General features: G+C 51.1%; 12 protein-coding genes across 15 annotated transcripts in view; 5 read left to right on the forward strand and 7 right to left on the reverse strand.

Annotated features, from left to right (window-relative positions):
* Nucleotides 1-136: 136 nt before the first annotated feature.
* Nucleotides 137-1313, reverse strand: H257_07018 (hypothetical protein). Its single transcript, XM_009832429.1, has 5 exons — nt 1183-1313; nt 996-1105; nt 773-929; nt 442-695; nt 137-392 (listed from the first exon to the last, which is right to left on the reverse strand). The coding sequence occupies exons 1-5, from the start codon at nt 1273-1275 to the stop codon at nt 320-322; spliced, it is 687 nt and encodes a 228-aa protein (XP_009830731.1). The 5' UTR covers nt 1276-1313; the 3' UTR covers nt 137-319.
* Nucleotides 1314-1659: 346 nt separating this feature from the next.
* H257_07019 lies at nt 1660-5126 on the forward strand. Of its 2 annotated transcripts, XM_009832430.1 has the most exons (6): nt 1660-1758; nt 1813-2059; nt 2131-2555; nt 3219-3502; nt 3997-4383; nt 4834-5126. In XM_009832430.1, the coding sequence occupies exons 1-6, from the start codon at nt 1708-1710 to the stop codon at nt 5054-5056; spliced, it is 1617 nt and encodes a 538-aa protein (XP_009830732.1). In that variant the 5' UTR covers nt 1660-1707; the 3' UTR covers nt 5057-5126. The 2 variants fall into 2 exon arrangements, with proteins under 2 accessions (XP_009830732.1, XP_009830733.1); XM_009832431.1 differs by lacking the exon at nt 4834-5126 and having other exon boundaries at nt 3997-4570.
* A 318-nt stretch (nt 5127-5444) lies between these two features.
* On the reverse strand, nt 5445-5939 carry H257_07020 (hypothetical protein). Its single transcript, XM_009832432.1, has one exon. It carries the CDS (start codon nt 5924-5926, stop codon nt 5519-5521), a length of 408 nt encoding a protein of 135 aa, XP_009830734.1. The 5' UTR covers nt 5927-5939; the 3' UTR covers nt 5445-5518.
* A 385-nt stretch (nt 5940-6324) lies between these two features.
* H257_07021 (hypothetical protein) lies at nt 6325-7191 on the forward strand. Its single transcript, XM_009832433.1, has one exon. It carries the CDS (start codon nt 6372-6374, stop codon nt 7080-7082), a length of 711 nt encoding a protein of 236 aa, XP_009830735.1. The 5' UTR covers nt 6325-6371; the 3' UTR covers nt 7083-7191.
* A 352-nt stretch (nt 7192-7543) lies between these two features.
* On the reverse strand, nt 7544-7984 carry H257_07022 (hypothetical protein; the record flags this gene model as incomplete). Its single annotated transcript, XM_009832434.1, has 1 exon — nt 7544-7984. The coding sequence occupies one exon, from the start codon at nt 7982-7984 to the stop codon at nt 7544-7546; it is 441 nt and encodes a 146-aa protein (XP_009830736.1).
* A 295-nt stretch (nt 7985-8279) lies between these two features.
* H257_07023 (hypothetical protein) lies at nt 8280-11624 on the forward strand (the record flags this gene model as incomplete). Its single annotated transcript, XM_009832435.1, has 1 exon — nt 8280-11624. One exon carries the CDS (start codon nt 8280-8282, stop codon nt 11622-11624), a length of 3345 nt encoding a protein of 1114 aa, XP_009830737.1.
* Nucleotides 11625-12094: 470 nt separating this feature from the next.
* Nucleotides 12095-14250, reverse strand: H257_07024 (phosphoribosyl-ATP diphosphatase). The gene is made up of 3 exons (XM_009832436.1): nt 13582-14250; nt 13439-13524; nt 12095-13181 (listed from the first exon to the last, which is right to left on the reverse strand). Exons 1-3 carry the CDS (start codon nt 14185-14187, stop codon nt 12668-12670), a joined length of 1206 nt encoding a protein of 401 aa, XP_009830738.1. The 5' UTR covers nt 14188-14250; the 3' UTR covers nt 12095-12667.
* H257_07025 (hypothetical protein) lies at nt 12117-13248 on the forward strand. Its single transcript, XM_009832437.1, has one exon. It carries the CDS (start codon nt 12139-12141, stop codon nt 12619-12621), a length of 483 nt encoding a protein of 160 aa, XP_009830739.1. The 5' UTR covers nt 12117-12138; the 3' UTR covers nt 12622-13248.
* A 520-nt stretch (nt 14251-14770) lies between the features above and the next one.
* Nucleotides 14771-15296, reverse strand: H257_07026 (hypothetical protein). Its single transcript, XM_009832438.1, has one exon. The coding sequence runs from the start codon at nt 15195-15197 to the stop codon at nt 14907-14909; it is 291 nt and encodes a 96-aa protein (XP_009830740.1). The 5' UTR covers nt 15198-15296; the 3' UTR covers nt 14771-14906.
* Nucleotides 15297-15783: 487 nt separating this feature from the next.
* H257_07027 (hypothetical protein) lies at nt 15784-17509 on the forward strand. Its single transcript, XM_009832439.1, has 7 exons — nt 15784-16124; nt 16181-16376; nt 16428-16503; nt 16569-16797; nt 16869-17140; nt 17192-17272; nt 17320-17509. The coding sequence occupies exons 1-7, from the start codon at nt 15812-15814 to the stop codon at nt 17428-17430; spliced, it is 1278 nt and encodes a 425-aa protein (XP_009830741.1). The 5' UTR covers nt 15784-15811; the 3' UTR covers nt 17431-17509.
* On the reverse strand, nt 17100-18286 carry H257_07028 (hypothetical protein). Of its 3 annotated transcripts, XM_009832441.1 has the most exons (3): nt 17903-18286; nt 17755-17839; nt 17100-17694 (listed from the first exon to the last, which is right to left on the reverse strand). In XM_009832441.1, the coding sequence occupies exons 1-3, from the start codon at nt 18226-18228 to the stop codon at nt 17482-17484; spliced, it is 624 nt and encodes a 207-aa protein (XP_009830743.1). In that variant the 5' UTR covers nt 18229-18286; the 3' UTR covers nt 17100-17481. The 3 variants fall into 3 exon arrangements, with proteins under 3 accessions (XP_009830743.1, XP_009830742.1, XP_009830744.1); XM_009832440.1 differs by having other exon boundaries at nt 17755-18286; XM_009832442.1 differs by lacking the exon at nt 17100-17694 and having other exon boundaries at nt 17695-17839.
* Nucleotides 18287-19502: 1216 nt separating this feature from the next.
* Nucleotides 19503-21237, reverse strand: part of H257_07029 (hypothetical protein) — a gene marked incomplete at its 3' end in the record, with an annotated part of 4309 nt that continues 2574 nt past the window's right edge. The window contains exons 3-5 of the mRNA XM_009832443.1: nt 20021-21124; nt 19761-19959; nt 19503-19630 (exon numbers count right to left, since the gene is read on the reverse strand). Coding sequence (XP_009830745.1) covers nt 19503-19630; nt 19761-19959; nt 20021-21124 — 1431 coding nt within the window. The remainder of the gene's footprint in view (nt 19631-19760; nt 19960-20020; nt 21125-21237) is intronic.

A 21237-nucleotide genomic window follows, 5' to 3' on the forward strand; every position in this document is an offset into this window, starting at 1 on the left:
ACGAATCAAGTGGCCAATCAAACTCTCACTTTCAACGCTGACTGAAAATGCGAGCACCCTTTTTCCGAATAATTCCCCCATATATATATAGTCGTTTAGGTGTTTTAAACCCAAACAGGTGTACCGGTAAGTATAATCAGCACTAAATTGTGGCTCAAACGACATGGTGTACTAGGGGTGTGGCTGTTTCTAGGTATCGATAGATTTTGGGATCGTTTACAACAACACTATGGAAGAAGTCCGTCCACCATCCAGCGTCATGTTATATTGGACACAACGCAGGATGCAGCCGATGATGATGGGGGAGTTCTCCGCGAATCTACTTTTTAATTTCAGGGAACAAAATGTGGCGGATCGTGGGCTTCTGGTCGTAGTTGACTTGCAACAAGCGCCTACACTTGTCGTCATGAGCACAATCCATAGACACAACGATCTACGTACGTGTCTAACGTGTTGTCGCATACGATCTTGCCTTGACGCGCCACGAGCTTGAGGCCTCCGGCGGCAGTCGCGGGGAGCTGCTGTCGCTCTTCCTTGCACACGGTCAAGTGGGTCTTGCTCACGTCCAAACCCGTCTCTTGCTTGAGGATCGCCGCGTAGTTGGACAAGATCTCCGGCAGCAACGATTCCACCAACTTCACGTCCTTGTTGCGCACGACAATCATGATCTCAGTTTCATGCAACTTGATCAATCCCTACATTCGTGCATGCGTTCATGCGATGAGAGAAGGGTCGACGGAGATGGACGAGATAAAACGGCAGATGGATTCACCTGGACAGCCAAGTCACGGAGCAACGTGCGGTACGACGCTTCGTTCTTGGTTGCTTCGGCGCATCGCGCCTTGCCTTCCGTGATCAAAGATTGCAGCAGTTCTTCACGGGCAATCATCTTCTTGCGGCGGGACGCGCCAATTTCCGCCGAACGCGCGCTACGCAAGAAGGACACGATCAACACTGCTGCGGATTTGACAGAAGGGTGCATCTATAAGACGTACATGCGCTTGTTGATTTCACGCTCCTTTTCCTTGCGGGCGTATTCCTCTTGGATCTTGAGCTTGGCATTGTGCACCAACATTTGCTTCTCCAAGTTGAAATCGTGTTCGGTCTACCAAGCGACGCCGCACAGACACGATTAGGATCAGGGCATGACGCACGTGAGAAGAGGAGGGGGCTCGTGTGTACCTTGATGCGGATCTCGTTGGCCTTCTCCTGCGCTTCTTGCAGGATGAAGTTCACCATTTGCTTGATTTGGCGGTCGGCGTCGTTGGTACTCATGATTTCCTCGATCTTGTCGTCAAGTGACTTAAGATGGGGCTGGCAACGAAGGGCATACAAACTCCATGTCATTCGCACCCCATACAAATCGCAAGGTATTCTTGTCCGGATGATCTTTTTTTTGATGATAAAAAAGACGAATTTTATTATTTATCCATTCTTTATTAATATTTAAATTACTTCTAGGTAAAATTCTAACAACATTATAGCTGAAAATAAATTAGTACTTGAAGTAATAACAGTAGTAGAATATTTTTATCAATATTCACTGATTTCAAAACAAATACAAAAAATGCATTTGTAGAGGTGGCGGCGCAACCTCTATGCGTTTTCCAGAGGACCTGTCACATTCAATGATTCGATATTAAATGTGACAGGGTATTCCTTCACCACAAACCCTGCCGCGGCGTAAATTCCCTTTGGGTAATCATCATGGACGACGATATCGACAATCTGCTCGAGCAAGGCATCAAGACCGCCCAAGTACGAGGGATATGAAGGAGAGATGGAGTGATGATGCTCATTGGACGTGTATAGGGAGGAGGCGACGCCCCCGCGGAAGACTCACGGTCAAGCCGGGCGAAAGAATCTTCCCGCCGCGACCGCCGTTCGCGTTCGCGAGAACACCGCCGGGACCACCGGGATCGTCGCGATCGTTCACGTGAAAGAGATAGTCGACGCAAACGGTCTCGCTCACGATCACGTGATAGTCGTCGGTCGCGTCGCCGGTCCAAGTCGAATTCTCGATCCAGGTCCAAGGACAAGAAGGACGTCGCTGCCGTCGGTAAACCACAACCCGCGACCCCATCATTCTCCATCTTCGAAAAAAACTCTCTCATCAACTTGATCATGTAGAACCACCTCGCGAGCGAAGCACGTCCCAGGAACGCATCGAGAAAGCCAAGCAGCGCGAACTCATGGAGCTCACGCGGGACCACCGCACCGTGTTTGTCGGTCAGTTGACGCAGAAAGTGCGGGAGCGCGACCTGGAAAAGTTTTTCGGGTCACTTGCCAAGCTGGAGCACGTGCTGCTGATCCGCGACAAGTTCACCAACAAGTCCAAGGGGTTCGCGTACGTCGAGTTCTCCAACTTGGAGGACATCCCCAAGGTGCTCGTCGTGAACGGCCAGATCCCGACCTTCCAGTCGTTCCCGATCTTGATCAAGGCTAGCGAGGCCGAAAAGAACTTTGCCGCGCGCAAGGACGCCGTGTTCTCGTCTGGCCCGACCACCAAAGCCAGCGCCAGTGGGTACTCGCATGCGGGCAGTGGCGGCGCGTCGGTATGTCCTTTCCTCCTCCTTCATATCCCTCCCTGGGACTGTTGCATGTCATGGAGCCCGAGTCCGTCAGATATTGTCGGCGACGCTGCCTTGGAATACTTGTTTGCTTTGTTATGGTCTTGAAATAAGAGTATATTTATATCATGAGTATATTTATATATATATCTTGATCATTCCAATGTGGATCATATATATATATATATCTTGCTCAATTTGACTTATATATCAGGAATATATATATATATCCTTTGAATGTTCGGATCATACTTTTGCTTGCCTTGTATCAGGAGTATACTATATATATATATATATATATATATATATCGATCCTTTGATTGTTTGGATCGTTTTTGTTGCTTGTATCAAGAATATATGGCCCCATGTCCTTTTCCCAAACTCGATGGGATCGTCGGTGTGTTGATTTTGGATATTACATTTGATCCTACTGTATATATATATATATATAATATATACAGTAGGATCATGTAATATCCAAAATCCCTACTATATATATATATATATATACAGTAGGATCATATGTAATATCCAAAATCTACATACCGACGATCATCCTGTACTGTATATATATATATATATACAGTAGGATCATGTAATATATATATTCCTGGTGTCATACCTATCATTGCATGGTCATGTTTGTAGGGTCTGTCGCTGTCGGCGGCGTCGCGGGTGTATGTGGGCAATCTCCACGGCAACATCAACGAAGACGACGTCAAAGCCGTGTTTTCTGCATTTGGAGACGTCGTGTCGGTGGCGCTCAATCGCGACGACATTGGCCGGTCCAAGGGCTTTGGCTTTGTGCAGTTTACCACGCCAGACGAAGCCAACTTGGCGCTCACCAAAGCCAACGGGCTCGAAGTGGCCGGCAACTTTTTAAAGGTCGGTCCCGTGCGCGAACACGAAGGCTCGGCGTACGGTCATGCTGGGTACGTCTGTTATATATGTATATATATTTTGAATCTCATGTATATATATATATCAAATATATATTTCGAATCTCGCCAATAGATCCATGTATATATATTTTTATTATCGATTCAACAGTCCACGTGGTAGTAGTTGGGATGCGTATGTATGGTCCTACCTACTACCGTCGTCTTTGTCGTACCTATACCCGTTTGAAACATGTATTAACGTATCCCATTGTGTAATTGATTGAAAATCCGATTTTGAATGATATATGAATATATATCAATATATATATTCATATATTTCGGTGTAATTGTCATGGTCAGTATTACCGACACGATCCAACACATATCAAACTGTCTTTTCGACCACTATATCCTTGAAAACATGGTTATATATTATATACATGTGTCTATTTTTGCTTATCCGATGGGTGCAGGACAAGAGGATGATATGGCAATTATATACGCGTGGATATCTTATGAATGGGTGTATTTTATGTATGTGATAGGCGTGACAACGGTCCGTCATCGTTCAATAACAAGGGCTTTGGCGGCGGTGGCGGCAACTGGAAGCTCGAGGACGAGGAGGGCTCGGGGGGCTACGCATTGAACTCGCAGAGTCGGTCGGCGCTGATGGCCAAGCTGGCCGGGGGCGCCGCCAGTTTGACGCTCCCAACGCTGCTGCCTACCAACAATCTGATGGCGGTGACCAATCCGCCGCCGGTCGCGGCATCCGTCGCGCAGCGGGCCGCGGCGCTGGCCGGCGGGGACATTGAAGGCGTTGACAACGTGTGCTTTGTGGTGAAAAACATGTTTGATCTGCTCAAGGAGCGGCGAAGCGGCAACCCCGACTGGCACGTCGAGATCCAGCAAGATGTCGAGGACGAGTGCTCGAGGTACGTACTAGTAGGTGTTTAAAGAGGTTTGAAAGGGGATTGGTTGGATATGTGATGACTTGCATGCGAATTATAGCCAATGAAAAGTGTGCATTTGTTTGCTATCGATTAAAAGACTCCGTGGATTTGGTTGCGTTTGTTTGCATGTGGTATATATATATATGTATTGTCGATTTGATACAAATTTGGGGAGGGTGCAATCGAATCGCGCCGATGAAACCGATCCACAATCGATCTGATTGGTTGAATTTCATTTAAATGGTTTTGATTGGCTAATAATTTTGAGCTCATCTGAGGTAGCCAATCAAATCGATTTAACTTCCCACGAGAAACCACATCACAACACGAAATTTCACTCGAAAGCACAATATATGTATTTTTCTCTAGTACTACGTAGTCAATGCTAAATACAGAACGGTGAAGTCAAGTACGTTGACATGACTGGTGTAGATACGGCAAGGTGGTGCACAGCTTTGTGGAAAAGGACAAGGACGGCGGGCTCGTGTACATTTGCTTTGACGCGGTGTCCGCGGCGCGGGAAGCCGCCCACCGCCTCCATGGTCGCTGGTTCAACATGCGCCAGATCAGCGTGCGCTTCATGCCGACCCAGGAGTACGTCGGCATGTTCCCCGCCACCCGCGCCGCGATTGCCGCTTCGAAACAACCCGAATAATATACACCGTGGTTCAGTTTATACTGTAAACAGTATGGTCGTTCAGTTTATACTGTATATGATATGGTCGTTCAGTTTATACTGTAAATAGTATGGTCGTTCAGTTTATACTGTAAATAGTATGGCCGTTCAGTTTATACTGTAAATAATGGGCCTGTCCAATTGTCCAATCGTGAGATATTATTATTAATAGTTAGACCTATTTCATAGTAGTACTGTGTATAGTAATACTATTCATGTAAGCGAAACCAAACAAACTAGCATCGACGAGGAGGCGACTGTTCGATGCTATTCTCCGATGTTCACAGCGTTTGGTGATGGTAGTCCTTATGAGGCTGCATGCTTCGAACGGCGGCTGGACGAGGCACTGCCACAAGCAGCTGAAGATAGCCGAGGAACGTTAAGTCGTGTGTGTTGGGAAGCATAATTTATGTGGTTCTGCATTCGACGTCCTCGTCTAATTTACACGACTTGGACGTCCTCGTCGTCGTCGGTGGCGCCCAAGGTTTCGGCTGTGATCGCCATGAGTTCCTCGACCTGGACTTCCGTGAGCCGCTCGGCACAATCTTCGATGATCAAGTGCACGTCCACCAGCTCCATGGGGCAGTGGTTGATGAACTGAAGCTTCTCTGCATTCGTGAGCTCGAACCCGGCCACCATGGACAGAAAATGCGCAATCTTGTCTTCGGTCAGCGTTTTCGCCGGCGAATTGGAGAGACACTTGAGCACTTTGGAGTCAATCCAGTTGCGCTCCGCGTACAACACGGAAGCCTGCGTCTTGCGCTCCATGCGGCTGCCCTTCCGCTCCTCTAACAGCGTCATGACCTCAAAGTTGGTCAGCGGCCCCTCGGACGCCTCGAGTACTTTCATCGTGATGGGAAATTGGTGGTGCGTGTTGAGTATCCGGACATTACGACTATCCGGATCATATACTACCTTCTACAGGTCCTTTGGTATTCGATTTGTGATCTTTTGTTTCAAATCAATTCTTCCCATGTTTAAAATTATTTTAAATCATTCCACAGGTAGGATTTCGCATGTGGATAAACCCACGACAACAGCCACAAGATGCCCTAAATCGCGCATCATAGGCAACGCTAGATCGTTTAGTTCGATTGTCTAAGGGCTACGCGAGTTGAGATATGATTTCGCCGTACTTTCGAGTGTCTGAGATGCTAGACCAAACATGTTCAAGAAAGTATTTGAAATGGATTTAAAATATGCAGCTGTGATTTTATAACGCTCGATATTTAATTGAAATACAGAACCGGAGGATCACATATTTGGGGTCAGAAGCGAACAACCAACTCGAAGCATGACCTTCCCGCACGTGAACACGACAGAGGGCCCCGTGGAGCTCCCAATGGAGCACAAGACCAAGGAGCATCGCTTCGAGCCATATGATTTCAACGGAGGCACGGTGCTTGCGGTGGCCGGCAAGGACTTTGTGGTCGTGGCCGGCGACACGCGGTTGAGCACGGGGTACTCGATCCTGTCCCGCGACGAGACCAAGATCCACGAAGTGGCCCCCAACGTGCTGCTGGCGAGTCCGGGGAGTTTCAACGACGTGGTGCAGCTTCGCGGAGTGCTGGGTATCCGTTCGCAAATGTACCAGCATGACAACGAACAGCCCCCGACGATTGAAGCCATGGCGCAGCTGCTCATGAACACGCTGTACCAACGCCGGTTCTTCCCATACTACTCGTTCTGCCTCTTGTGCGGCATCACGAAGGACGGAAAGGGTGCCGTGTATGAATATGATGCGGTGGGAAGCCACAAGAACACGTCGCGCGGCGCGCAAGGCAGCGGCGGGCACCTCATGATGCCTCTATTGGACAACTTGGTGACCCACGAGGGCCGAAGCGACCCCCTCGTGGACCTGACGATCGAACAGACCAAGATGATAATCAAGGACGCGTTTGTCACCGCCGGTGAGCGCGACATCTACACGGGCGACAAGGTCGAAATCTTTGTCATCACAGCGCACGGCACGACCAAGGAAGAGTTCTTGTTGAAGCAAGATTAGGTGCTCGTCTTCCCAATCGACTAAGAGCATAAATATTGGATGTGCTTGACGCCGTTCGTTGGTTGGTGTAACGTCGTCGCATGTAACCCCCTTGCAATGCCATTCCGAGTCCTCGACATGCTGAACTACATTCCATAAATACGGATGCATGACATCTGTGGCGCATGGGTACAGTATATGGAAATGACAAGGGGAGAGCCTCACATGTTTCAAATGTCCATTGCCATTGCACAAAATGAATAACGCAGAGCCTGCCACGTCAGGTCATCTACCTCCAAGTGCATTTTGGGAACGTCTTTGCATTAGCATCTTGGGATATTGCCGAGTACTATTTATTTAGCTCTACGTATGGTGGTCTACTTATAAACCAAAGTAGCGACGTCATAGTGGTTTACGCTAGTAGTGGCGCCATCTCACTCCTCGTCCTTGAGCCACGCATCAAGACCTGCCGATATCCACGGTTACGAGGACGATGTATCATCATCGTCGTCGCGTTCGTGCAGCTTTTTCTTCTTTACGAGGTCGGCCAATGTTGCCCTCAATGCCGCCTGTCGAACTTCTCGACGGAGACATGGAACGATCACCAAGACATGAATGTCCCCATCGCTTGGCTTAAAGTTCGGCCCAAAATGCGCACGGTTCTGGATCCACACCGCTGGGTCTATCATGTGGAAGCCCTGCACGTCGTCCAGTGTCACAGCCTTGGCGCCGTCGCTGTTCAACCACGTGCCGCCGTTATCCTTGGACGCCAGGTACAGTTGCAGGTCGTCTGCGTCGCAATGGATCGTGTGTGGTTTCTCCGCCTTGACCTTCGTCTTGAGCATTGAAATGGACTCGTTGGCATCGATCGTGACGGGGAACGGACTCTTCTCCCCGACCACCACGCAGAACAAAGTAGGCATGTTGGACGACAATGGGACTGTACGATACCAGTCGTGTTCTGAAAATAATCACACAACTACGAACTGTCCAATAACGGTAAATAGTGTGAATTCCTGATCGAACACAATTTACTGTTAATCTAGTTTTTTGTGCAAATATTAATAACGTTAGCCACGAACACAACACCTCGTTGTACTTGCATCGGCGAAAGTAATAACTCTTCAAACGAGAGCGTAAAAATGTGTCGACAGAAACTCATTCAGGCGCGTTGACTTCTGCGCCAGCCTCATCCGTCTTGCCTAGACACTTTATAAAATGGCACTGCGATGGACACTTGGGCTCATGACCTTGTCCCTTCTCGCTGCGGCTGACCTAACGTCATACCTGCAGCGCCGCGAGGATGACGCCCTCATGTGCCTCTACACATTTGACCATCCGAGCCTGGACTCCCAAGTCCCCAACTGCCCGTTCGGTTCCCTCGTTCCGACTCCAGGCTTGGTAGCTCCCTTGGGCGACGACCAAGTCGGGTACCGCTGGAACCCCTCGGACGCGATCGACATGGTACAGCTGCAATCATCCGATGTGGTGGAATCTCGCGCGTTCTACGAGCCAGCCCTGGGGAAGCGGGGGGTGACGTTTGAGATGGTGTTTCGGCTGTACAAACTGGCCGCGTCCAACGTGAACGTCAACTTGTTTGCCATCTCGTCGCCGTACGACGACTGCAGCAACCCTGGCTTTCGAGTCGAAGTGAGCGATCGACACCTGCTCGTGCTCATCTTTTACGTGCTCAAGCCAGACAACTCGGTCCAAGTGTGCTTTGAGCAGCATTTCTACTCGATGATGGAGAAACGCGGGTTCAGACCATGCCAGATCCCGTTTGGCGCGTCCCCCCGAAATGGAGACAACCCCCCTCCCCCCATCGTGCACTTTTTGATCTCGATCAACCCGAACGATCCCACCCGGGGGGCCTGGACCACTATCTTTCAAGTGACGTACTACGAGGCGGACGGGTCCATTCGGGAATGCATTGCGTACAATTCCATGGAGGGCGTTCGCGGCTTCGCCGACCTCAGAGTCTTCGGCAACTACAAACTGTATATTGGAAACAACGGCCGTCGTGTCAAGCACCGCGTCCCCCGCAAAGTCCCCTACGTAGCCCCCCCGTCGCCCCCTGGCCCAACCGTGACGCCCCGAGAAGTGACCATGCTCGACAACCTCGGCAACTATTTGTACATGGCGCTGCCCCAACTCGACGGGCTGTTTTTGGCGTTCAACGGGAAAAAAGTGGTCGAAATCAGCCCAAAGGGGATCTCCTTTGGGGATGCAGGCCGGGTGTACAACGTTGGCGACATTGGTCGATGGATCAAGAGTGCTTTGTCCAAATTGAAAGACTCGGCGGCTCTTCGACTGCGCAAGACGGAGATCTATGCCCAGCTAGACGCCATGGCAGCCGCCAACAAGCCCCCTCCCCCGACGCCTCAGGCGTCCGTCGACTGGTCCAAGACCCCCCTGCACGCACGGTACCCCCTTCCGAACGCATCCATTGACATGGACGTGTTTTTGTTTGCGATTGCGTCCAAAGTGTTCCTCGTGAGCCGACTCATTGAAGTGCCGACGATCGAGTTGCCACACATGGGCACCAACAACCGCAAGCGAACCATTACAATGATGCAAGACACGTCCATGACGATCCCTCTGCGAGCATTTACGTTTAATCGCCGCACGTCCCCGCCCCTTGTGATCACGCAGTGGCCAGAATTCGGCACCCTGTCGCAATGCGCCTCGTCTGGAGTAGGGGAAAAGGTGGTCGCGTCCACGGTCTTGAACGATGGCTGTGTCGTGTATACCCCGCCAGCCAAGCGCTCGAACACCAACATTCCGGGGGGAAATCCGTATTTAGTCGAACGGCGAGCTGCCCAGCCGTTCGCGACTTTGGGGTATGCGGTGGCCGGGACAAAGACCGCCGCCGCGACCGTGCACTTCTTTGTGACCGCTGCCCCCTTATCGGGGTCCGGGCCGACTCCATTGGTTGCATCAAACACCACTGTCAAGAAAAAAACGAATCCCCCGATTGCCAACTTGCCCCCCACTACAATGACAACTGCCGTACTAGTGGCGCCTCCATATCAGTACAACGTGCGGACCCGGGACAATGGGAAGGTCACGCTTTCCCTTCGCCTTCATTCGGTGCGCCCCCTCCATCCCAAGGTGATGCTGCGAGTTACGTTGAAGAGCGGCATGGAAGCCAAGGTAGCGATTACGTCCGACCCGTTGCGGAATGCCAGTCGTGCCGCGCATTGCGGCATGCAGCTCAAGTTTGGCGAAGTGTGCTGGGCTCGTGACTCAAATAGCTCTGGGATTGAGTACGAGCTCACTGGATTGTGGCTGAGCTCGGCGCAAGTGACGTTTCGAGGCGAGTGGACCCAAGTACAAAATGCGTTAACGGACCTAGTCGTCACCGACAGTGTGAGGTACCCCCACGTGACCAAGCTCAAACTCAAAATTGAATCGCTGACACCAACTTTGGCCACGTTTCCGGTCGTGAAGCGAACGATTTCAATTCAGTTTGCGCCACCCATGACCACCACCACCATGACGAATGTCATGTCTTTGTCGTCGTCATCTGTGGAAGGGGGGGTTGAAGAGGCTGACTGCACCCCGTTGTTTTTCGTGCTGCCGGGCGTGTGCGAAGAGTCGTTTGGGGGGCGGTCTGGCATTTGGGGAAGCATTTTCACCGCGCTCGTGGTGGCTTGGGTGTTTGGGATGTGGCAGGAACGGACGGCGGCGGGGCGCGCGGCGGCACTCGCCCAACGGACCGTCCAAAACGCCTCCGAGTTCAATGCGATCGTCCAACAGTTCAAGGGCGTGATACAGGAGCCCAACATGCACGCGGCGATGGCGCTTCTTTCGTTATGCGAAACCCACCACGAAACGTTGATTGCGATGGCGGGGGTGACTCTTGTCCTGACGGAATCGCAGACAATGCCTCGATTCTGGAGTTTGCTCTTGTCCAGACAAGGAACCCATGAACAGATTGAATATAACAAGATGGAGGACATGATGCGGTGGTACTGCCGCTTAATCGGCCGGGGCTGGATCAACGGCGTGTTGGACGCCGCGGTGGCCAAAGTGACGTCCTGTAACATGACGCACGAACGCGATTTGTGGGCTGTGGTCGAGACCACAATGCGGTTGCATTTGGCGACGGTGCCTATGGAAATCGCTCTTTTATCGACCCTCGGGCCTACTCGAACGTTTGGCTTTGTGGACCACTTTTTGCGTCCGAGCCTGCAAGCGGCGGTTCCGCAGCTGCCCCTGGCACTGCAAGCCACCATGGCTAGCCACGTCGACGACGTGGTGTGGATGGAGCCCATGGCCTCTGTTGTGCTGCAGCAAAGCTTTGACGCGAGCTACACTCCTACGCCAACTCCTCTAAGCGGTGGATGCCATGAACTGATGCCACATGCCCTCCTGCACCTCCTGTGCCTCGTCAAGAGGTACGAAGAAGGGATGGTAGCGTTATGCCTACACCAAGACCAAGATGATGTGCCTCCGGTTGGTGTCCGGTTGGAGCAGATCATAGAGGCGTTGGGCATCACCAAGCAAAACTACACGGACCTCGTGGGTCTTACCCAATGCACTACCATGGCGGTCGAGTAGTGTGGTGCCTCCACGTGGCGCGATGCCATTGGACGTATATCCGGATGTTCCGGAAACATTTCCCGCCATTTGAGGCCCACCCATGTGATTTTGGCGGGTCCAATCAGCCATTCAGAAAAAATACCCTCTGTTTAAGCGTAAACCTCCTATTTTGATCGGCGGAAACGAAGATATTATAATGTATGCGTCGTTTTTGTTTTTTCAATGAATGCATACAAGTAATTGTATGATAAATATTTTTTGTATATTGAACGAGAATAAAATGATTGTCATTTCAATGAATTGCTCACCCGGTTTTAGGACATCCGCTAGTTAAACATGTCTGTGAATAAGTTTAAATCACACTTTGTTAACATAAACGTTATTTTTATCATGAATATTTGAAGATCAATACAAAATGCAAGTGATTAGGTCATATTATTGTTGACACGAGATCAAATCGGCCTTATTAATATTCGATTTTTGAATTCCTCGGTTTTGCGGTCATTTCCATTCCGACCGAAACAACATCAACATGGGAGACTCTATGGCTGCCCAGCGATTGCGACAGGAGCGCAAGAATTGGCGCCGCGATCATCCAGCAGGATTCTGGGCTCGCCCTATTGCGTCTGAGGACGGCAGTTTGAACATCATGTCGTGGAGTGCCGGCATTCCAGGCAAAGCGGGCACGATCTGGGAAGGCGGGACCTACAAAATGACGCTGGGGTTCTCGGAAGACTACCCGAGCAAGCCACCCCTTTGCAAGTTCGTGCCGCCCTTGTACCATCCCAACGTGTATCCGTCGGGTACGGTGTGTTTGAGCATTTTAAACGAAGACAAGGACTGGAAACCAAGCGTCACGATCAAGCAAATCCTCAAGGGGGTGCAAGACCTGTTGGATTCACCCAACATGGCCGACCCCGCGCAGCGCGAACCGTTCCAAGATCTGAAGAACGACCCTGAGGAGTACAAACGCAAGGTCAAGGCAATAGCATTGCGGAATCGCGATAACCAGTAAACGACGTCTATCTGCATCTATCGAGGTCGTGTTCTAGTGTGTTTGGTTACTCCCCGTTCAAGATGGCAGCTGCAGCTTCAATGCGGTACGTCTTGGCATTCCCAGGTCGTCGGGACAGTTTTCTCGCGCGCATCGTCAGTTGGGTTTCCACGTCATGGAACGTGACGTTGGCCGCGACGGCGCGCACCATTGCAAAGTACAGCACGTCCGCCGCTTCCTCGGCCACATGGGTCGGGTGTTCCGCTTCCGCAAGTTCCTGCGCTTCTTCGACCAGCTTGTTGCGCAACAACGTGCGGTCGTCAAAGAGACGCTTGGTATACGACCCCGCCGGCGCCGAAACGAGGCGCTCTTGAAGGGTGGACTGCAACTCGCGGATGCCCGAGGCATGGCCCCAGCATGTCCGCGTGTTCAAGTGGCAGAACGCGCCCGTGTCGGGAGCGGAAGAGGTCGCATCATGCTGGAGCACGAGGCACCGAATGGCGTCGCTGTCGCAATCCATGTCCAAACGAACGAGCTCTTGGACGTGACCAGACGAGTCTCCTTTGCGCCACAGTCCGCCCCTGACAACAACACATGCATCAGTGGATTCGAAATTGGATGATCGAATACGCAGAATAACCAAATGGGCAGACAATCGATCGACCAATCAAAACCCAGCTCATTCATCAAATTCAACATCGAATTAGTGATTGACTAAAATTAGTGTGAAACTGGACGATTTTTACATACAAAAGTCAGTACCGGTACAAACAATTCATCAAAGATCGATTTCGCGAATCAGCCCCAAAGTCCAAATTTTTAGGTAAAAGGACAATACCGCGATCGACTGTAAAAGATGCCACGGCGTTCGGCCACGGCGGCGACAACGCTCTCGATGCTGGAATACACCAACCCCAATGCCACCTACATGGAAATGTATGTTGTCAGATGACAGAGACTTGGGACATAGGCATGCGGTACCCCGGAGAGATCGGCCACGACGGTGGCGAAGAGTCCATCGGGGCGGTCGCTGCGCAAACATTGCGCAAACGCTTGCCCGGCGTCGAGCGCAGACGGCGACCCGACTAGGTCGATATGCTGATGGTGGTATGTCGCCAAGAGATCGAGGGGGCTATCGGTAAGCAACACGCGGTAGGACTCGGGCAGGAGCTTTCGGAACTGCACAAGCGACGATGAAGAGATGGCTTCTCCAGAGAGAAACACACCGCTAGAAAGTGTACCAAGGGCGGCTGCGGTCGATGCGACCAGCTGTTCATTGTCCGTCAAAGATACAGACAAGTACACGCGAGAGGGCGGCAGGTCGGACGCAATGCCCGCGACGAGTTCCTGGAACGTAGTCTGCAGCACGATGTGCACTGCGCCGTGGTCGAGCCAAGTTACAGCCTCGTCCAACATGGACGTCGTGAATGGACCTATGACGACACGCTGGGACCGCAAGAGCGCGATCTGTTCCTTGGACGGGACTTGGCGAAGGGCCGACTCTTCTTGACGTACGTAGATGGTGCCTACGATGCCCCACGATGCCACGGCGGCATCATCCCACGAGCTGAATGCTGGCAAGTACATGGCGAAACCAATTCGAAAGTGCCAATCTTCAACGAATATCGTCCGGATAATCGACGAAACGGCCGACGGAATATTCCCGCGGCTTTTACAATCAAATTGGTCGAAGTATGCATGCATGAATGTGAAAACTACAGAGACGACCTGCCTTTGTGCTCTTGTGTGCCGAGGGATGGACACAGCCACCGCAAGTACTTCGAAGACGCCCACCTGCTGTGTGTATGTGACAACCAGGCAACGCATGTGAACCAAACGAGTTCGTGAACACAATGCAACTCAAGCTAGCAATGGCGGCATGTTGTTCTCTACACACACGACTCGAACGCATGTCGCCACGTAGCTGTATCATGGTGCCCTCCGACGCCGTCTACGTCGGTCTGCATGCAATCGAGTGAAAAGGTTTCCAGGACTCGATGAACCTGGTACGATATCGGGATTGGTTTCGCCTGCAAGACACTTCGTGTATAACAATTGCCCGATGCCAAGATGTAAGCCAAACTTGATGGATCATCGACATAAACACGCGCAACGATCATGATCATGGCGGACATGGACAAGCCGTCTACGTCATGACAAGAGGAACAAATATGGACACAACCTCGATGTTGACACGTTATCCGGCCGACGGACGGTTGCTGCTGCTGCTATAGCACGACGACGAACAACCGCCTCGTCGACAGGGGAAGGAGATCTGTGTCGGCATCTAGTATGGGCGGCAGCATTTATTCTTCTTCTTCTTCGTCGTCGTCCGACTTGAATTGGGACCAGTCGATGTGGTGGTACAAGCGACCGTAGTTGAGGGATTCCCAAATGCTGCTGGTCACGTTGCCGTAGACCACTTCAAAGACGAGGGTCCCCGCGATCACGGCCGACACGTACGTGACGTTGTTGCGCATGATCGTGTTGTACAAGACGTTGAAGGGTCCCTTGCCGTTAATGGAGGACGCCTTCGTGGACATGGAGCGCTGGGCGGCGCGGACGGCCGCGGGGTTGATCAGTCGTCGGGCAAACATGGAGAATCGAATTGACGTCACTTGGCAAACCTGACTGAATGGCCCCAAAGTCGCTCCCCAGACGAACCTCTATCTTCGGATACCTCGGTTAATTTGTACTCCCCAAGAACCTTGCATAATGCATATCTAACGGTCGTGCCTTCACAATCTCAACAGCGACACTTATAGGTGTCCTTCACGCATTCAACACTGTCGGCACAAGCGCATGACTGACCAAATGACTGTACCATCAAGATGCAAGTAGTTTCAATGCATTTGCGCAAGCATACCAGTACTGCTGACGTAGTCGTTGGAACGATATCCTGTCGTGGTGGTGGGAGATGTATACGTCTTCCTCGAAGCAAGCTCAAGTGACAATGACATCGTTTGAGGCTGGAATGGAATTATAACACTGCGCAGTGCATTAGACTTTGGGGTCCAAAGCGCGATCAAGCACATTGGATAGGTCGGTTATGTACCTGGACCGATTCAGCGCACAATGTTGGTAAGGTCAAGAAACCTCTATAACTCGATACACCTGTCCACTAAATTGACCAATCATAGGCTACGGAAGGACACTACACTCCTGCCGCCATTTTGAAAAGCGCGCGGAATCTCAAGGCATCGGCGGCATCATGGACGTGGAATTCGACTCCTTCGACGACGACTCGTCCATCGCGACTCTTCGAATCAAGGCATCCTCGCAGTACTGTCGCAATGACGAAGTCTTCCTTGAGAGCTTGATGACTGCCGTGAAGATTGAGATGGGCCTCCCACCCGCGGCAGACGTCCACTTGCATGTCGAAGACAAGAAAGTACATGCCACACTCAACAAGAGAAACTCGAGTCGCAAAGAGGAGGTTCCAAATGTGGATCTCGTGGATGTATACACGCAAAAGGTGATCCCGCTGCAGGGTGCACTCATGAACAAGCCGTTTGCCATTCTCGGTACATTTTCCCCACTCCATATATGTGTGATGATGATGATCGTCATGACCATTCAGCGCTCTGGACTGCACCTTCCAAGTCCACCGTGGTGGACGTGCAACAACATGCGTTGAAGTTGTTAGAGTCATCGCTCGACACCACACACGTATTAGCACTCCACGTCGGCGCGACATCGGCCGAAGCACTCGACGTGATCGATCGACAGAAGTTGTACTTTCCACAACAAACCCTACACCACTACCACGTCCCAACGTACGAAGACATATTGCATTTCCATCCATGCCCTTCTGACGTGTATGGTAGAACGTCGCTGGCACTATTGCAGCAATCATTGTCAATCAACGACGAACCAACTCGCAATTACGTCCTTATCGACAAGGTTCGTCAGTGTGTGCCTCAAATCTCAGAGGACACTTCCAACCTCCCCCCCTTTTTATTGCGTAGAAACTCCAAGTTCTTGCCGCGAGCAACGACCTGTCCAACTTGGATGGTGGACTCCAAGCAACCCCAAGCTCACCTCTTTCCCTTCCCCCACCATTATTGCAAGTGGTGCACACTACGCATGACGACTGCCACCTCAAGCAGTACCCGAATGTGGAGGTGGTGCACATGCCCACACAACGGACCATGCACTTGTTCGACTTTCTCACTGCGGGCACGTTGACAGTTATCGGTGCGTCCAACTTGGTCGGATCCACAAGGTTTGGTGAGGCTCACAGACAGACACCACTATGTATGGAGCAGATTTCTGGTCCACGACGTGCGTCCGATGCCCCGCGGCGATTGCAAAGCTCCTGACGCACTACAAGAAGACTCAGTCGTCCATATCCGCCACCACGATTCAATACGTCCTCATCAACACGGACAATGCCGTGATGGGATGGGACCTCGTCCAAGGCCACGAGTGGGTTCCATTTGGAAGCATTGTGCACTTGCATGTCACGGTTGCCGTAAAAGAGTCCCTCAAGGCGTTTATGGCCATGAAGCAAATGCCCCATCATGTGCTTCTTGATGTGGTACATCTATCTATTGCCCCCAATGATGTGGTTGGCTGATTGCACGAGTAGAACCACCGAGTGCTTCAAAACGGCAAGTTTTTCAGCTACGATCATGTCGACGCTGCTTTGGTAGCTGCTCGCCCATCAAAGGTATGGCATATTGAGATCTATCGCCATGTCGTGACGGAATATGATAGGTTGAACATGCGCCTTTGTCGTTTACATTGGACGACGATGACGGCGACGAGTTGGTTGCCCCGCCGGCGGCCCCACAAGAGCATGCATTTGTCCTGGACGACGATTTCTAACTCCAACTTACTTGAATAGACATTTGTATGTTGGTGGGTGTGTGTATGTAATCAAGCGCATTTGGCCTTGGGGGCTTCGGTGAATCGTTCGACAATTGCGGTAAACGACTTGTGCACCAGCACGGATGGGAAAATCGCCCATGGCGCGTTGCATCCGACGCAGATGATCCAAAACAAACCCGGGTCGGAACTCATGTGCGACGCGTCCGAGAACAACGGATGCAGGCAAAACCACGTCAAGCCATACAATTGCATGATGCTCACCTGGCGACAATGATGAACTACTACTCACTGCATACATATATATATATGTACATCACGTACAGACATGACCAACGGGTGGTAGTACGGCTTCTGGGTCACAAACGCATACGCTGCCAATAAACACATTGGTCCGTCCAACAACGCCCTAAGCACTCTCTCTGTCAGATACATGATATAGGCCGCAGGAAAAGGTTTTCTGTGTACACACGTGATAGTTTCCATGGCGGCCGTGCCTTCCTCCATGGGGAAGCCATAGCGGTAGTCTGCCGCCGAGTACAAGTCCATGGTGTTGCCAAAGTACTGGTTATCTCGGAAAAACGTGAACGACAGCTCCAAGAAGCTGTGGATCACCCCCGAAAGCACGAGCCAAAACGGCGTCCAGCACACCGCGCGCTTTGGATTGAGCCCCACCAAGAATAGCAAGAAAGCGGACGTCAATGCCACCACGGGCACGAGCATGTAAGCAAACTCAGTCCCGGAGACCTTGTTGAACGCTTCCGCTAGCGTTTGATCGGGAGGCACGACGGACGGCATGGGCGCGAATGTGGAATAATATGTGGAACAATGGCACTTCTGGAACGTTGACCACGCCCGCGCCTTTTGTAATCGCCTCGTTTACGAAAGTTGTATCCGGACGGTCTATCCGGATATGCAATTGAAATTCCTTCTCCACAGTAGTATGAATGTACAGATAGATTGTGCTTTTCAGTCAAATTTGCTTATTTTGGGGATTGATGAATTCATCGAGCAAATGAGTATGATTGGCTATAAAGAATTAAGGTTGCAATATGACTGGCTAAACATATTGATTGATGCATTGACACCATAATATTCTGCTTGAATTATACATTCAGGCCATAATCGTAGAACATAAAAATTCGACATGACAGCGAAGTTGATCAGAAATCGTCCAGAAAATCGATACACTACCTTAATAGCTCATCATATTTGTCATACCTCTATACCGTGGTGTGAGTGGTGACGTACTCTATTTTAATATGGCTACAAGTATACATATTCACAGGTCTGTTCTGTGATTGGTTTGGGGCTCAGTGATTGGCTTAGTTTTATACGTCATTGATTAGCACATACGCCATTAATTGACACTTTACGTTATTGGTAATCCGATTTCAAAATGAACTGGGGCTGCTGCCAATCGAATCGACGAAGCAAAATCGACGCAGTAATCGACGGACCGAAGTAGCCAATCAAATTTTCGAAAAAAAAAATCTTTCGACCAATCAAATTGCAGGTGCGTGTATTTTGGTGCATTAAGTATTGCCAAACTTCTCCATATTATTGTATCGGAGACAGTGAGTTTACGTGTTAAGTAAAATGACGTCTCGACGATTTCAGGTAGATTTAACGTCGTTCGTCGAATCTACTGAAACTACCAAATTTAGGTTGAAAGCACAATATTAATCCTAATTGTCCGTAGTGCTGTAGCTACAGTACACTGGCTGGCTACATTGATCAATGGGGGACTGCCAAAACCTCCTCAAACAACCACCTTTTTGTAGTATTTCTCATCCGGATAAGCCCTCATTTTTAATCATAATGGCAAGCTGCTTCGCGCACTTGGACGAGCGACAATCTTGCATCCACCGACAAAGAAAACTGCAAAATAAAGTAAAATTGTTGCATTACATTATGCAGGATAACCCGTAGCAAACTGATGAGATGGTTTTGGCCTCTCCGCAATTTGCAACCGGTATTATAAATGTCTCATTTGCGAGAAGACGTTGCAAAATATTAATAGTATGCGGAGGATTTGGCCATCCAAAACAACGTTACAATATGAAGCAAGGTTATACAATGGTCGCGGGCACTTTGGTGCATTCAAAGTACGTGGCGAGGAAGGCGCGCCAGTTGGCGAGTTGCATGGTCACACGACCCGCCTTCAAGTCTTCGAGCAGCACGACCGACGGGCGGCGATCTACATCGACATGATCAACATCAAATTAGTGTGTGACTTCAATTAGTGTGATACCCAACAACGTTTTTTCCATGCAATATTCACAAAAGTCAACACCAAATGTCGGGTAAACGAAGCACAAGAACGTTACCGCGAATCTTCCACACAGCCTTGAACTCGTCCGAGTAGGGCACGACCGACCCTGGCAAGCAGAACGCTTTGACCAGCAGCGCCATCTTTTTCAGTTCAGTTTCCACTTGCGTCGGCGTCAGGCCTTGGCTCGCGCCTTGGGCCAGCGCCTCCTTGTTAAAGTCTACTTGGTTCTGGTCCGCCGGCGAATCAATCGACCTCTACATACACATCTCATCAATATTCCCGTCAAACATCTCTCAAATATGCAAAACATAGTACCAGAACGTGCTCGATTTCATGGGCCGACCTGGCGCCAGGCACGGGCTCAGCCGCCCCGCAGTTGGTGTACAATCGAGCGAGGAGTCCGTTAAACTGGTACGAGTACGCGCGCGCGCCAAAGTCGCGGGTATCCGTGAGCTCCCAGTACTGCGATGGCAGGTCCTTAAAGTACTTGCCGACAAGTTTGTCGTCTTCAGCGTCGATTTGCACGCCATGGACCGTGACCTTAGACTGGACGCGGGACGTGGCCGTGATGGTTTCGTCGTTGCCAGTGGTACATCCTTCAAACGACTGGATGAAAGACTTCTTGCCGTCTTCGGCCAATCCCAGCGGCTCAACTTTGCAATGATGGTAGATCGCGTGGAGCATGTCCACGGCGGTGTGGTGCGCGTAAAAGATCGAGTCGGCCGGCGACGAGTACGGGTTACCCATGACCCCCCCTAAGAGCGCGTGCAGCATACCGTGGGCCCCAAGCTCAATATCCGCCGACACTTGCTTGATGCTGGGCGTGGGTTCCGCTAGCTGGAGGTACCCCTTGAGGATATCCACATCCCACTCTTCCGATAGCAATCCCTCGGTCCAAGATGTGGCATTGCGGGGGAGGCAGTGGTCGCACCGGGCGCCGGGCTCGACCACGGGGCAAAAGTGGTTGTTGGGGCTAGCGTCCGCGCAGACCAAGTCGGGGTACGAGTGGTCAAATATGAGTAGGTCAGACGACGCGGGCGTCGAGCTGTTGGTGTGCACGGCGCCCCCAAAGTCCTTTAGAATGGGGCTACACGTGCCAAAGTTGGAGCACTTTTTTGCCTTAAAGTTGGCATAATCCTCGACCCAGTCAAAGTACGTCAGGGTCACACACGCAAACGATGGCCCGAGGTCCCGCAGCATGTCTTCGAACGCGAGCATGTACTTGCGGTGCCAAAACCAAAACACACACGAGTTGTGCGCTTCCTTGTTGGACACCATATCGTTGTGGATGGCCAGGAACCGCTGAAACAGCCCCCGGTCCATGGACACCTCCAAAGCAGACAGAAACAAACGCTTGGCCCCGCTGTCCAGAACGTTCCATGGCTTGCGCACGCGGGGGGGGCACGCGACAGGGGCTGGCTTGGGAGTAGTAGTAGTGGGGCTGGGAGTAGTAGTGGTGGGGTTGGGAGTAGTAGTAGTGGGGTCGGGAGTGGGAGTAGTAGTAGTGGGGTTGGGAGTAGTAGTGGTGGGGT

The sequence above is a fragment of the Aphanomyces astaci genome, assembly GCF_000520075.1.
Source record: "Aphanomyces astaci strain APO3 unplaced genomic scaffold supercont1.14, whole genome shotgun sequence".
NCBI classification, from domain to species: domain Eukaryota; phylum Oomycota; class Saprolegniomycetes; order Saprolegniales; family Verrucalvaceae; genus Aphanomyces; species Aphanomyces astaci.

Coding starts and splice junctions, on each gene's coding strand:
- H257_07021 (XM_009832433.1), top strand. CDS start 6,372: ATGACCTTCCCGCACGTGAACACGACAGAGGGCCCCGTGGAGCTCCCA.
- H257_07028 (XM_009832440.1), bottom strand. CDS start 18,228: ATGCCGTCCGTCGTGCCTCCCGATCAAACGCTAGCGGAAGCGTTCAAC. Junction 17,695..17,754: donor ACCACCCGTTGGTCATGTCT/GTACGTGATGTA, acceptor CATTGTCGCCAG/GTGAGCATCATGCAATTGTA.
- H257_07018 (XM_009832429.1), bottom strand. CDS start 1,275: ATGAGTACCAACGACGCCGACCGCCAAATCAAGCAAATGGTGAACTTC. Junction 930..995: donor CGTGAAATCAACAAGCGCAT/GTACGTCTTATA, acceptor CTTCTTGCGTAG/CGCGCGTTCGGCGGAAATTG. Junction 393..441: donor TGCGACAACACGTTAGACAC/GTACGTAGATCG, acceptor CGACAAGTGTAG/GCGCTTGTTGCAAGTCAACT.
- H257_07019 (XM_009832430.1), top strand. CDS start 1,708: ATGGACGACGATATCGACAATCTGCTCGAGCAAGGCATCAAGACCGCC. Junction 2,556..3,218: donor CGGGCAGTGGCGGCGCGTCG/GTATGTCCTTTC, acceptor TCATGTTTGTAG/GGTCTGTCGCTGTCGGCGGC. Junction 4,384..4,833: donor GTCGAGGACGAGTGCTCGAG/GTACGTACTAGT, acceptor TGACTGGTGTAG/ATACGGCAAGGTGGTGCACA.
- H257_07020 (XM_009832432.1), bottom strand. CDS start 5,926: ATGAAAGTACTCGAGGCGTCCGAGGGGCCGCTGACCAACTTTGAGGTC.
- H257_07024 (XM_009832436.1), bottom strand. CDS start 14,187: ATGTACTTGCCAGCATTCAGCTCGTGGGATGATGCCGCCGTGGCATCG. Junction 13,525..13,581: donor TCGTGGCCGATCTCTCCGGG/GTACCGCATGCC, acceptor ATTTCCATGTAG/GTGGCATTGGGGTTGGTGTA. Junction 13,182..13,438: donor ATCTTTTACAGTCGATCGCG/GTATTGTCCTTT, acceptor TGTTGTTGTCAG/GGGCGGACTGTGGCGCAAAG.
- H257_07026 (XM_009832438.1), bottom strand. CDS start 15,197: ATGTTTGCCCGACGACTGATCAACCCCGCGGCCGTCCGCGCCGCCCAG.
- H257_07025 (XM_009832437.1), top strand. CDS start 12,139: ATGGGAGACTCTATGGCTGCCCAGCGATTGCGACAGGAGCGCAAGAAT.
- H257_07027 (XM_009832439.1), top strand. CDS start 15,812: ATGGACGTGGAATTCGACTCCTTCGACGACGACTCGTCCATCGCGACT. Junction 16,504..16,568: donor ATTACGTCCTTATCGACAAG/GTTCGTCAGTGT, acceptor TTTATTGCGTAG/AAACTCCAAGTTCTTGCCGC. Junction 17,141..17,191: donor ATCATGTGCTTCTTGATGTG/GTACATCTATCT, acceptor TTGCACGAGTAG/AACCACCGAGTGCTTCAAAA.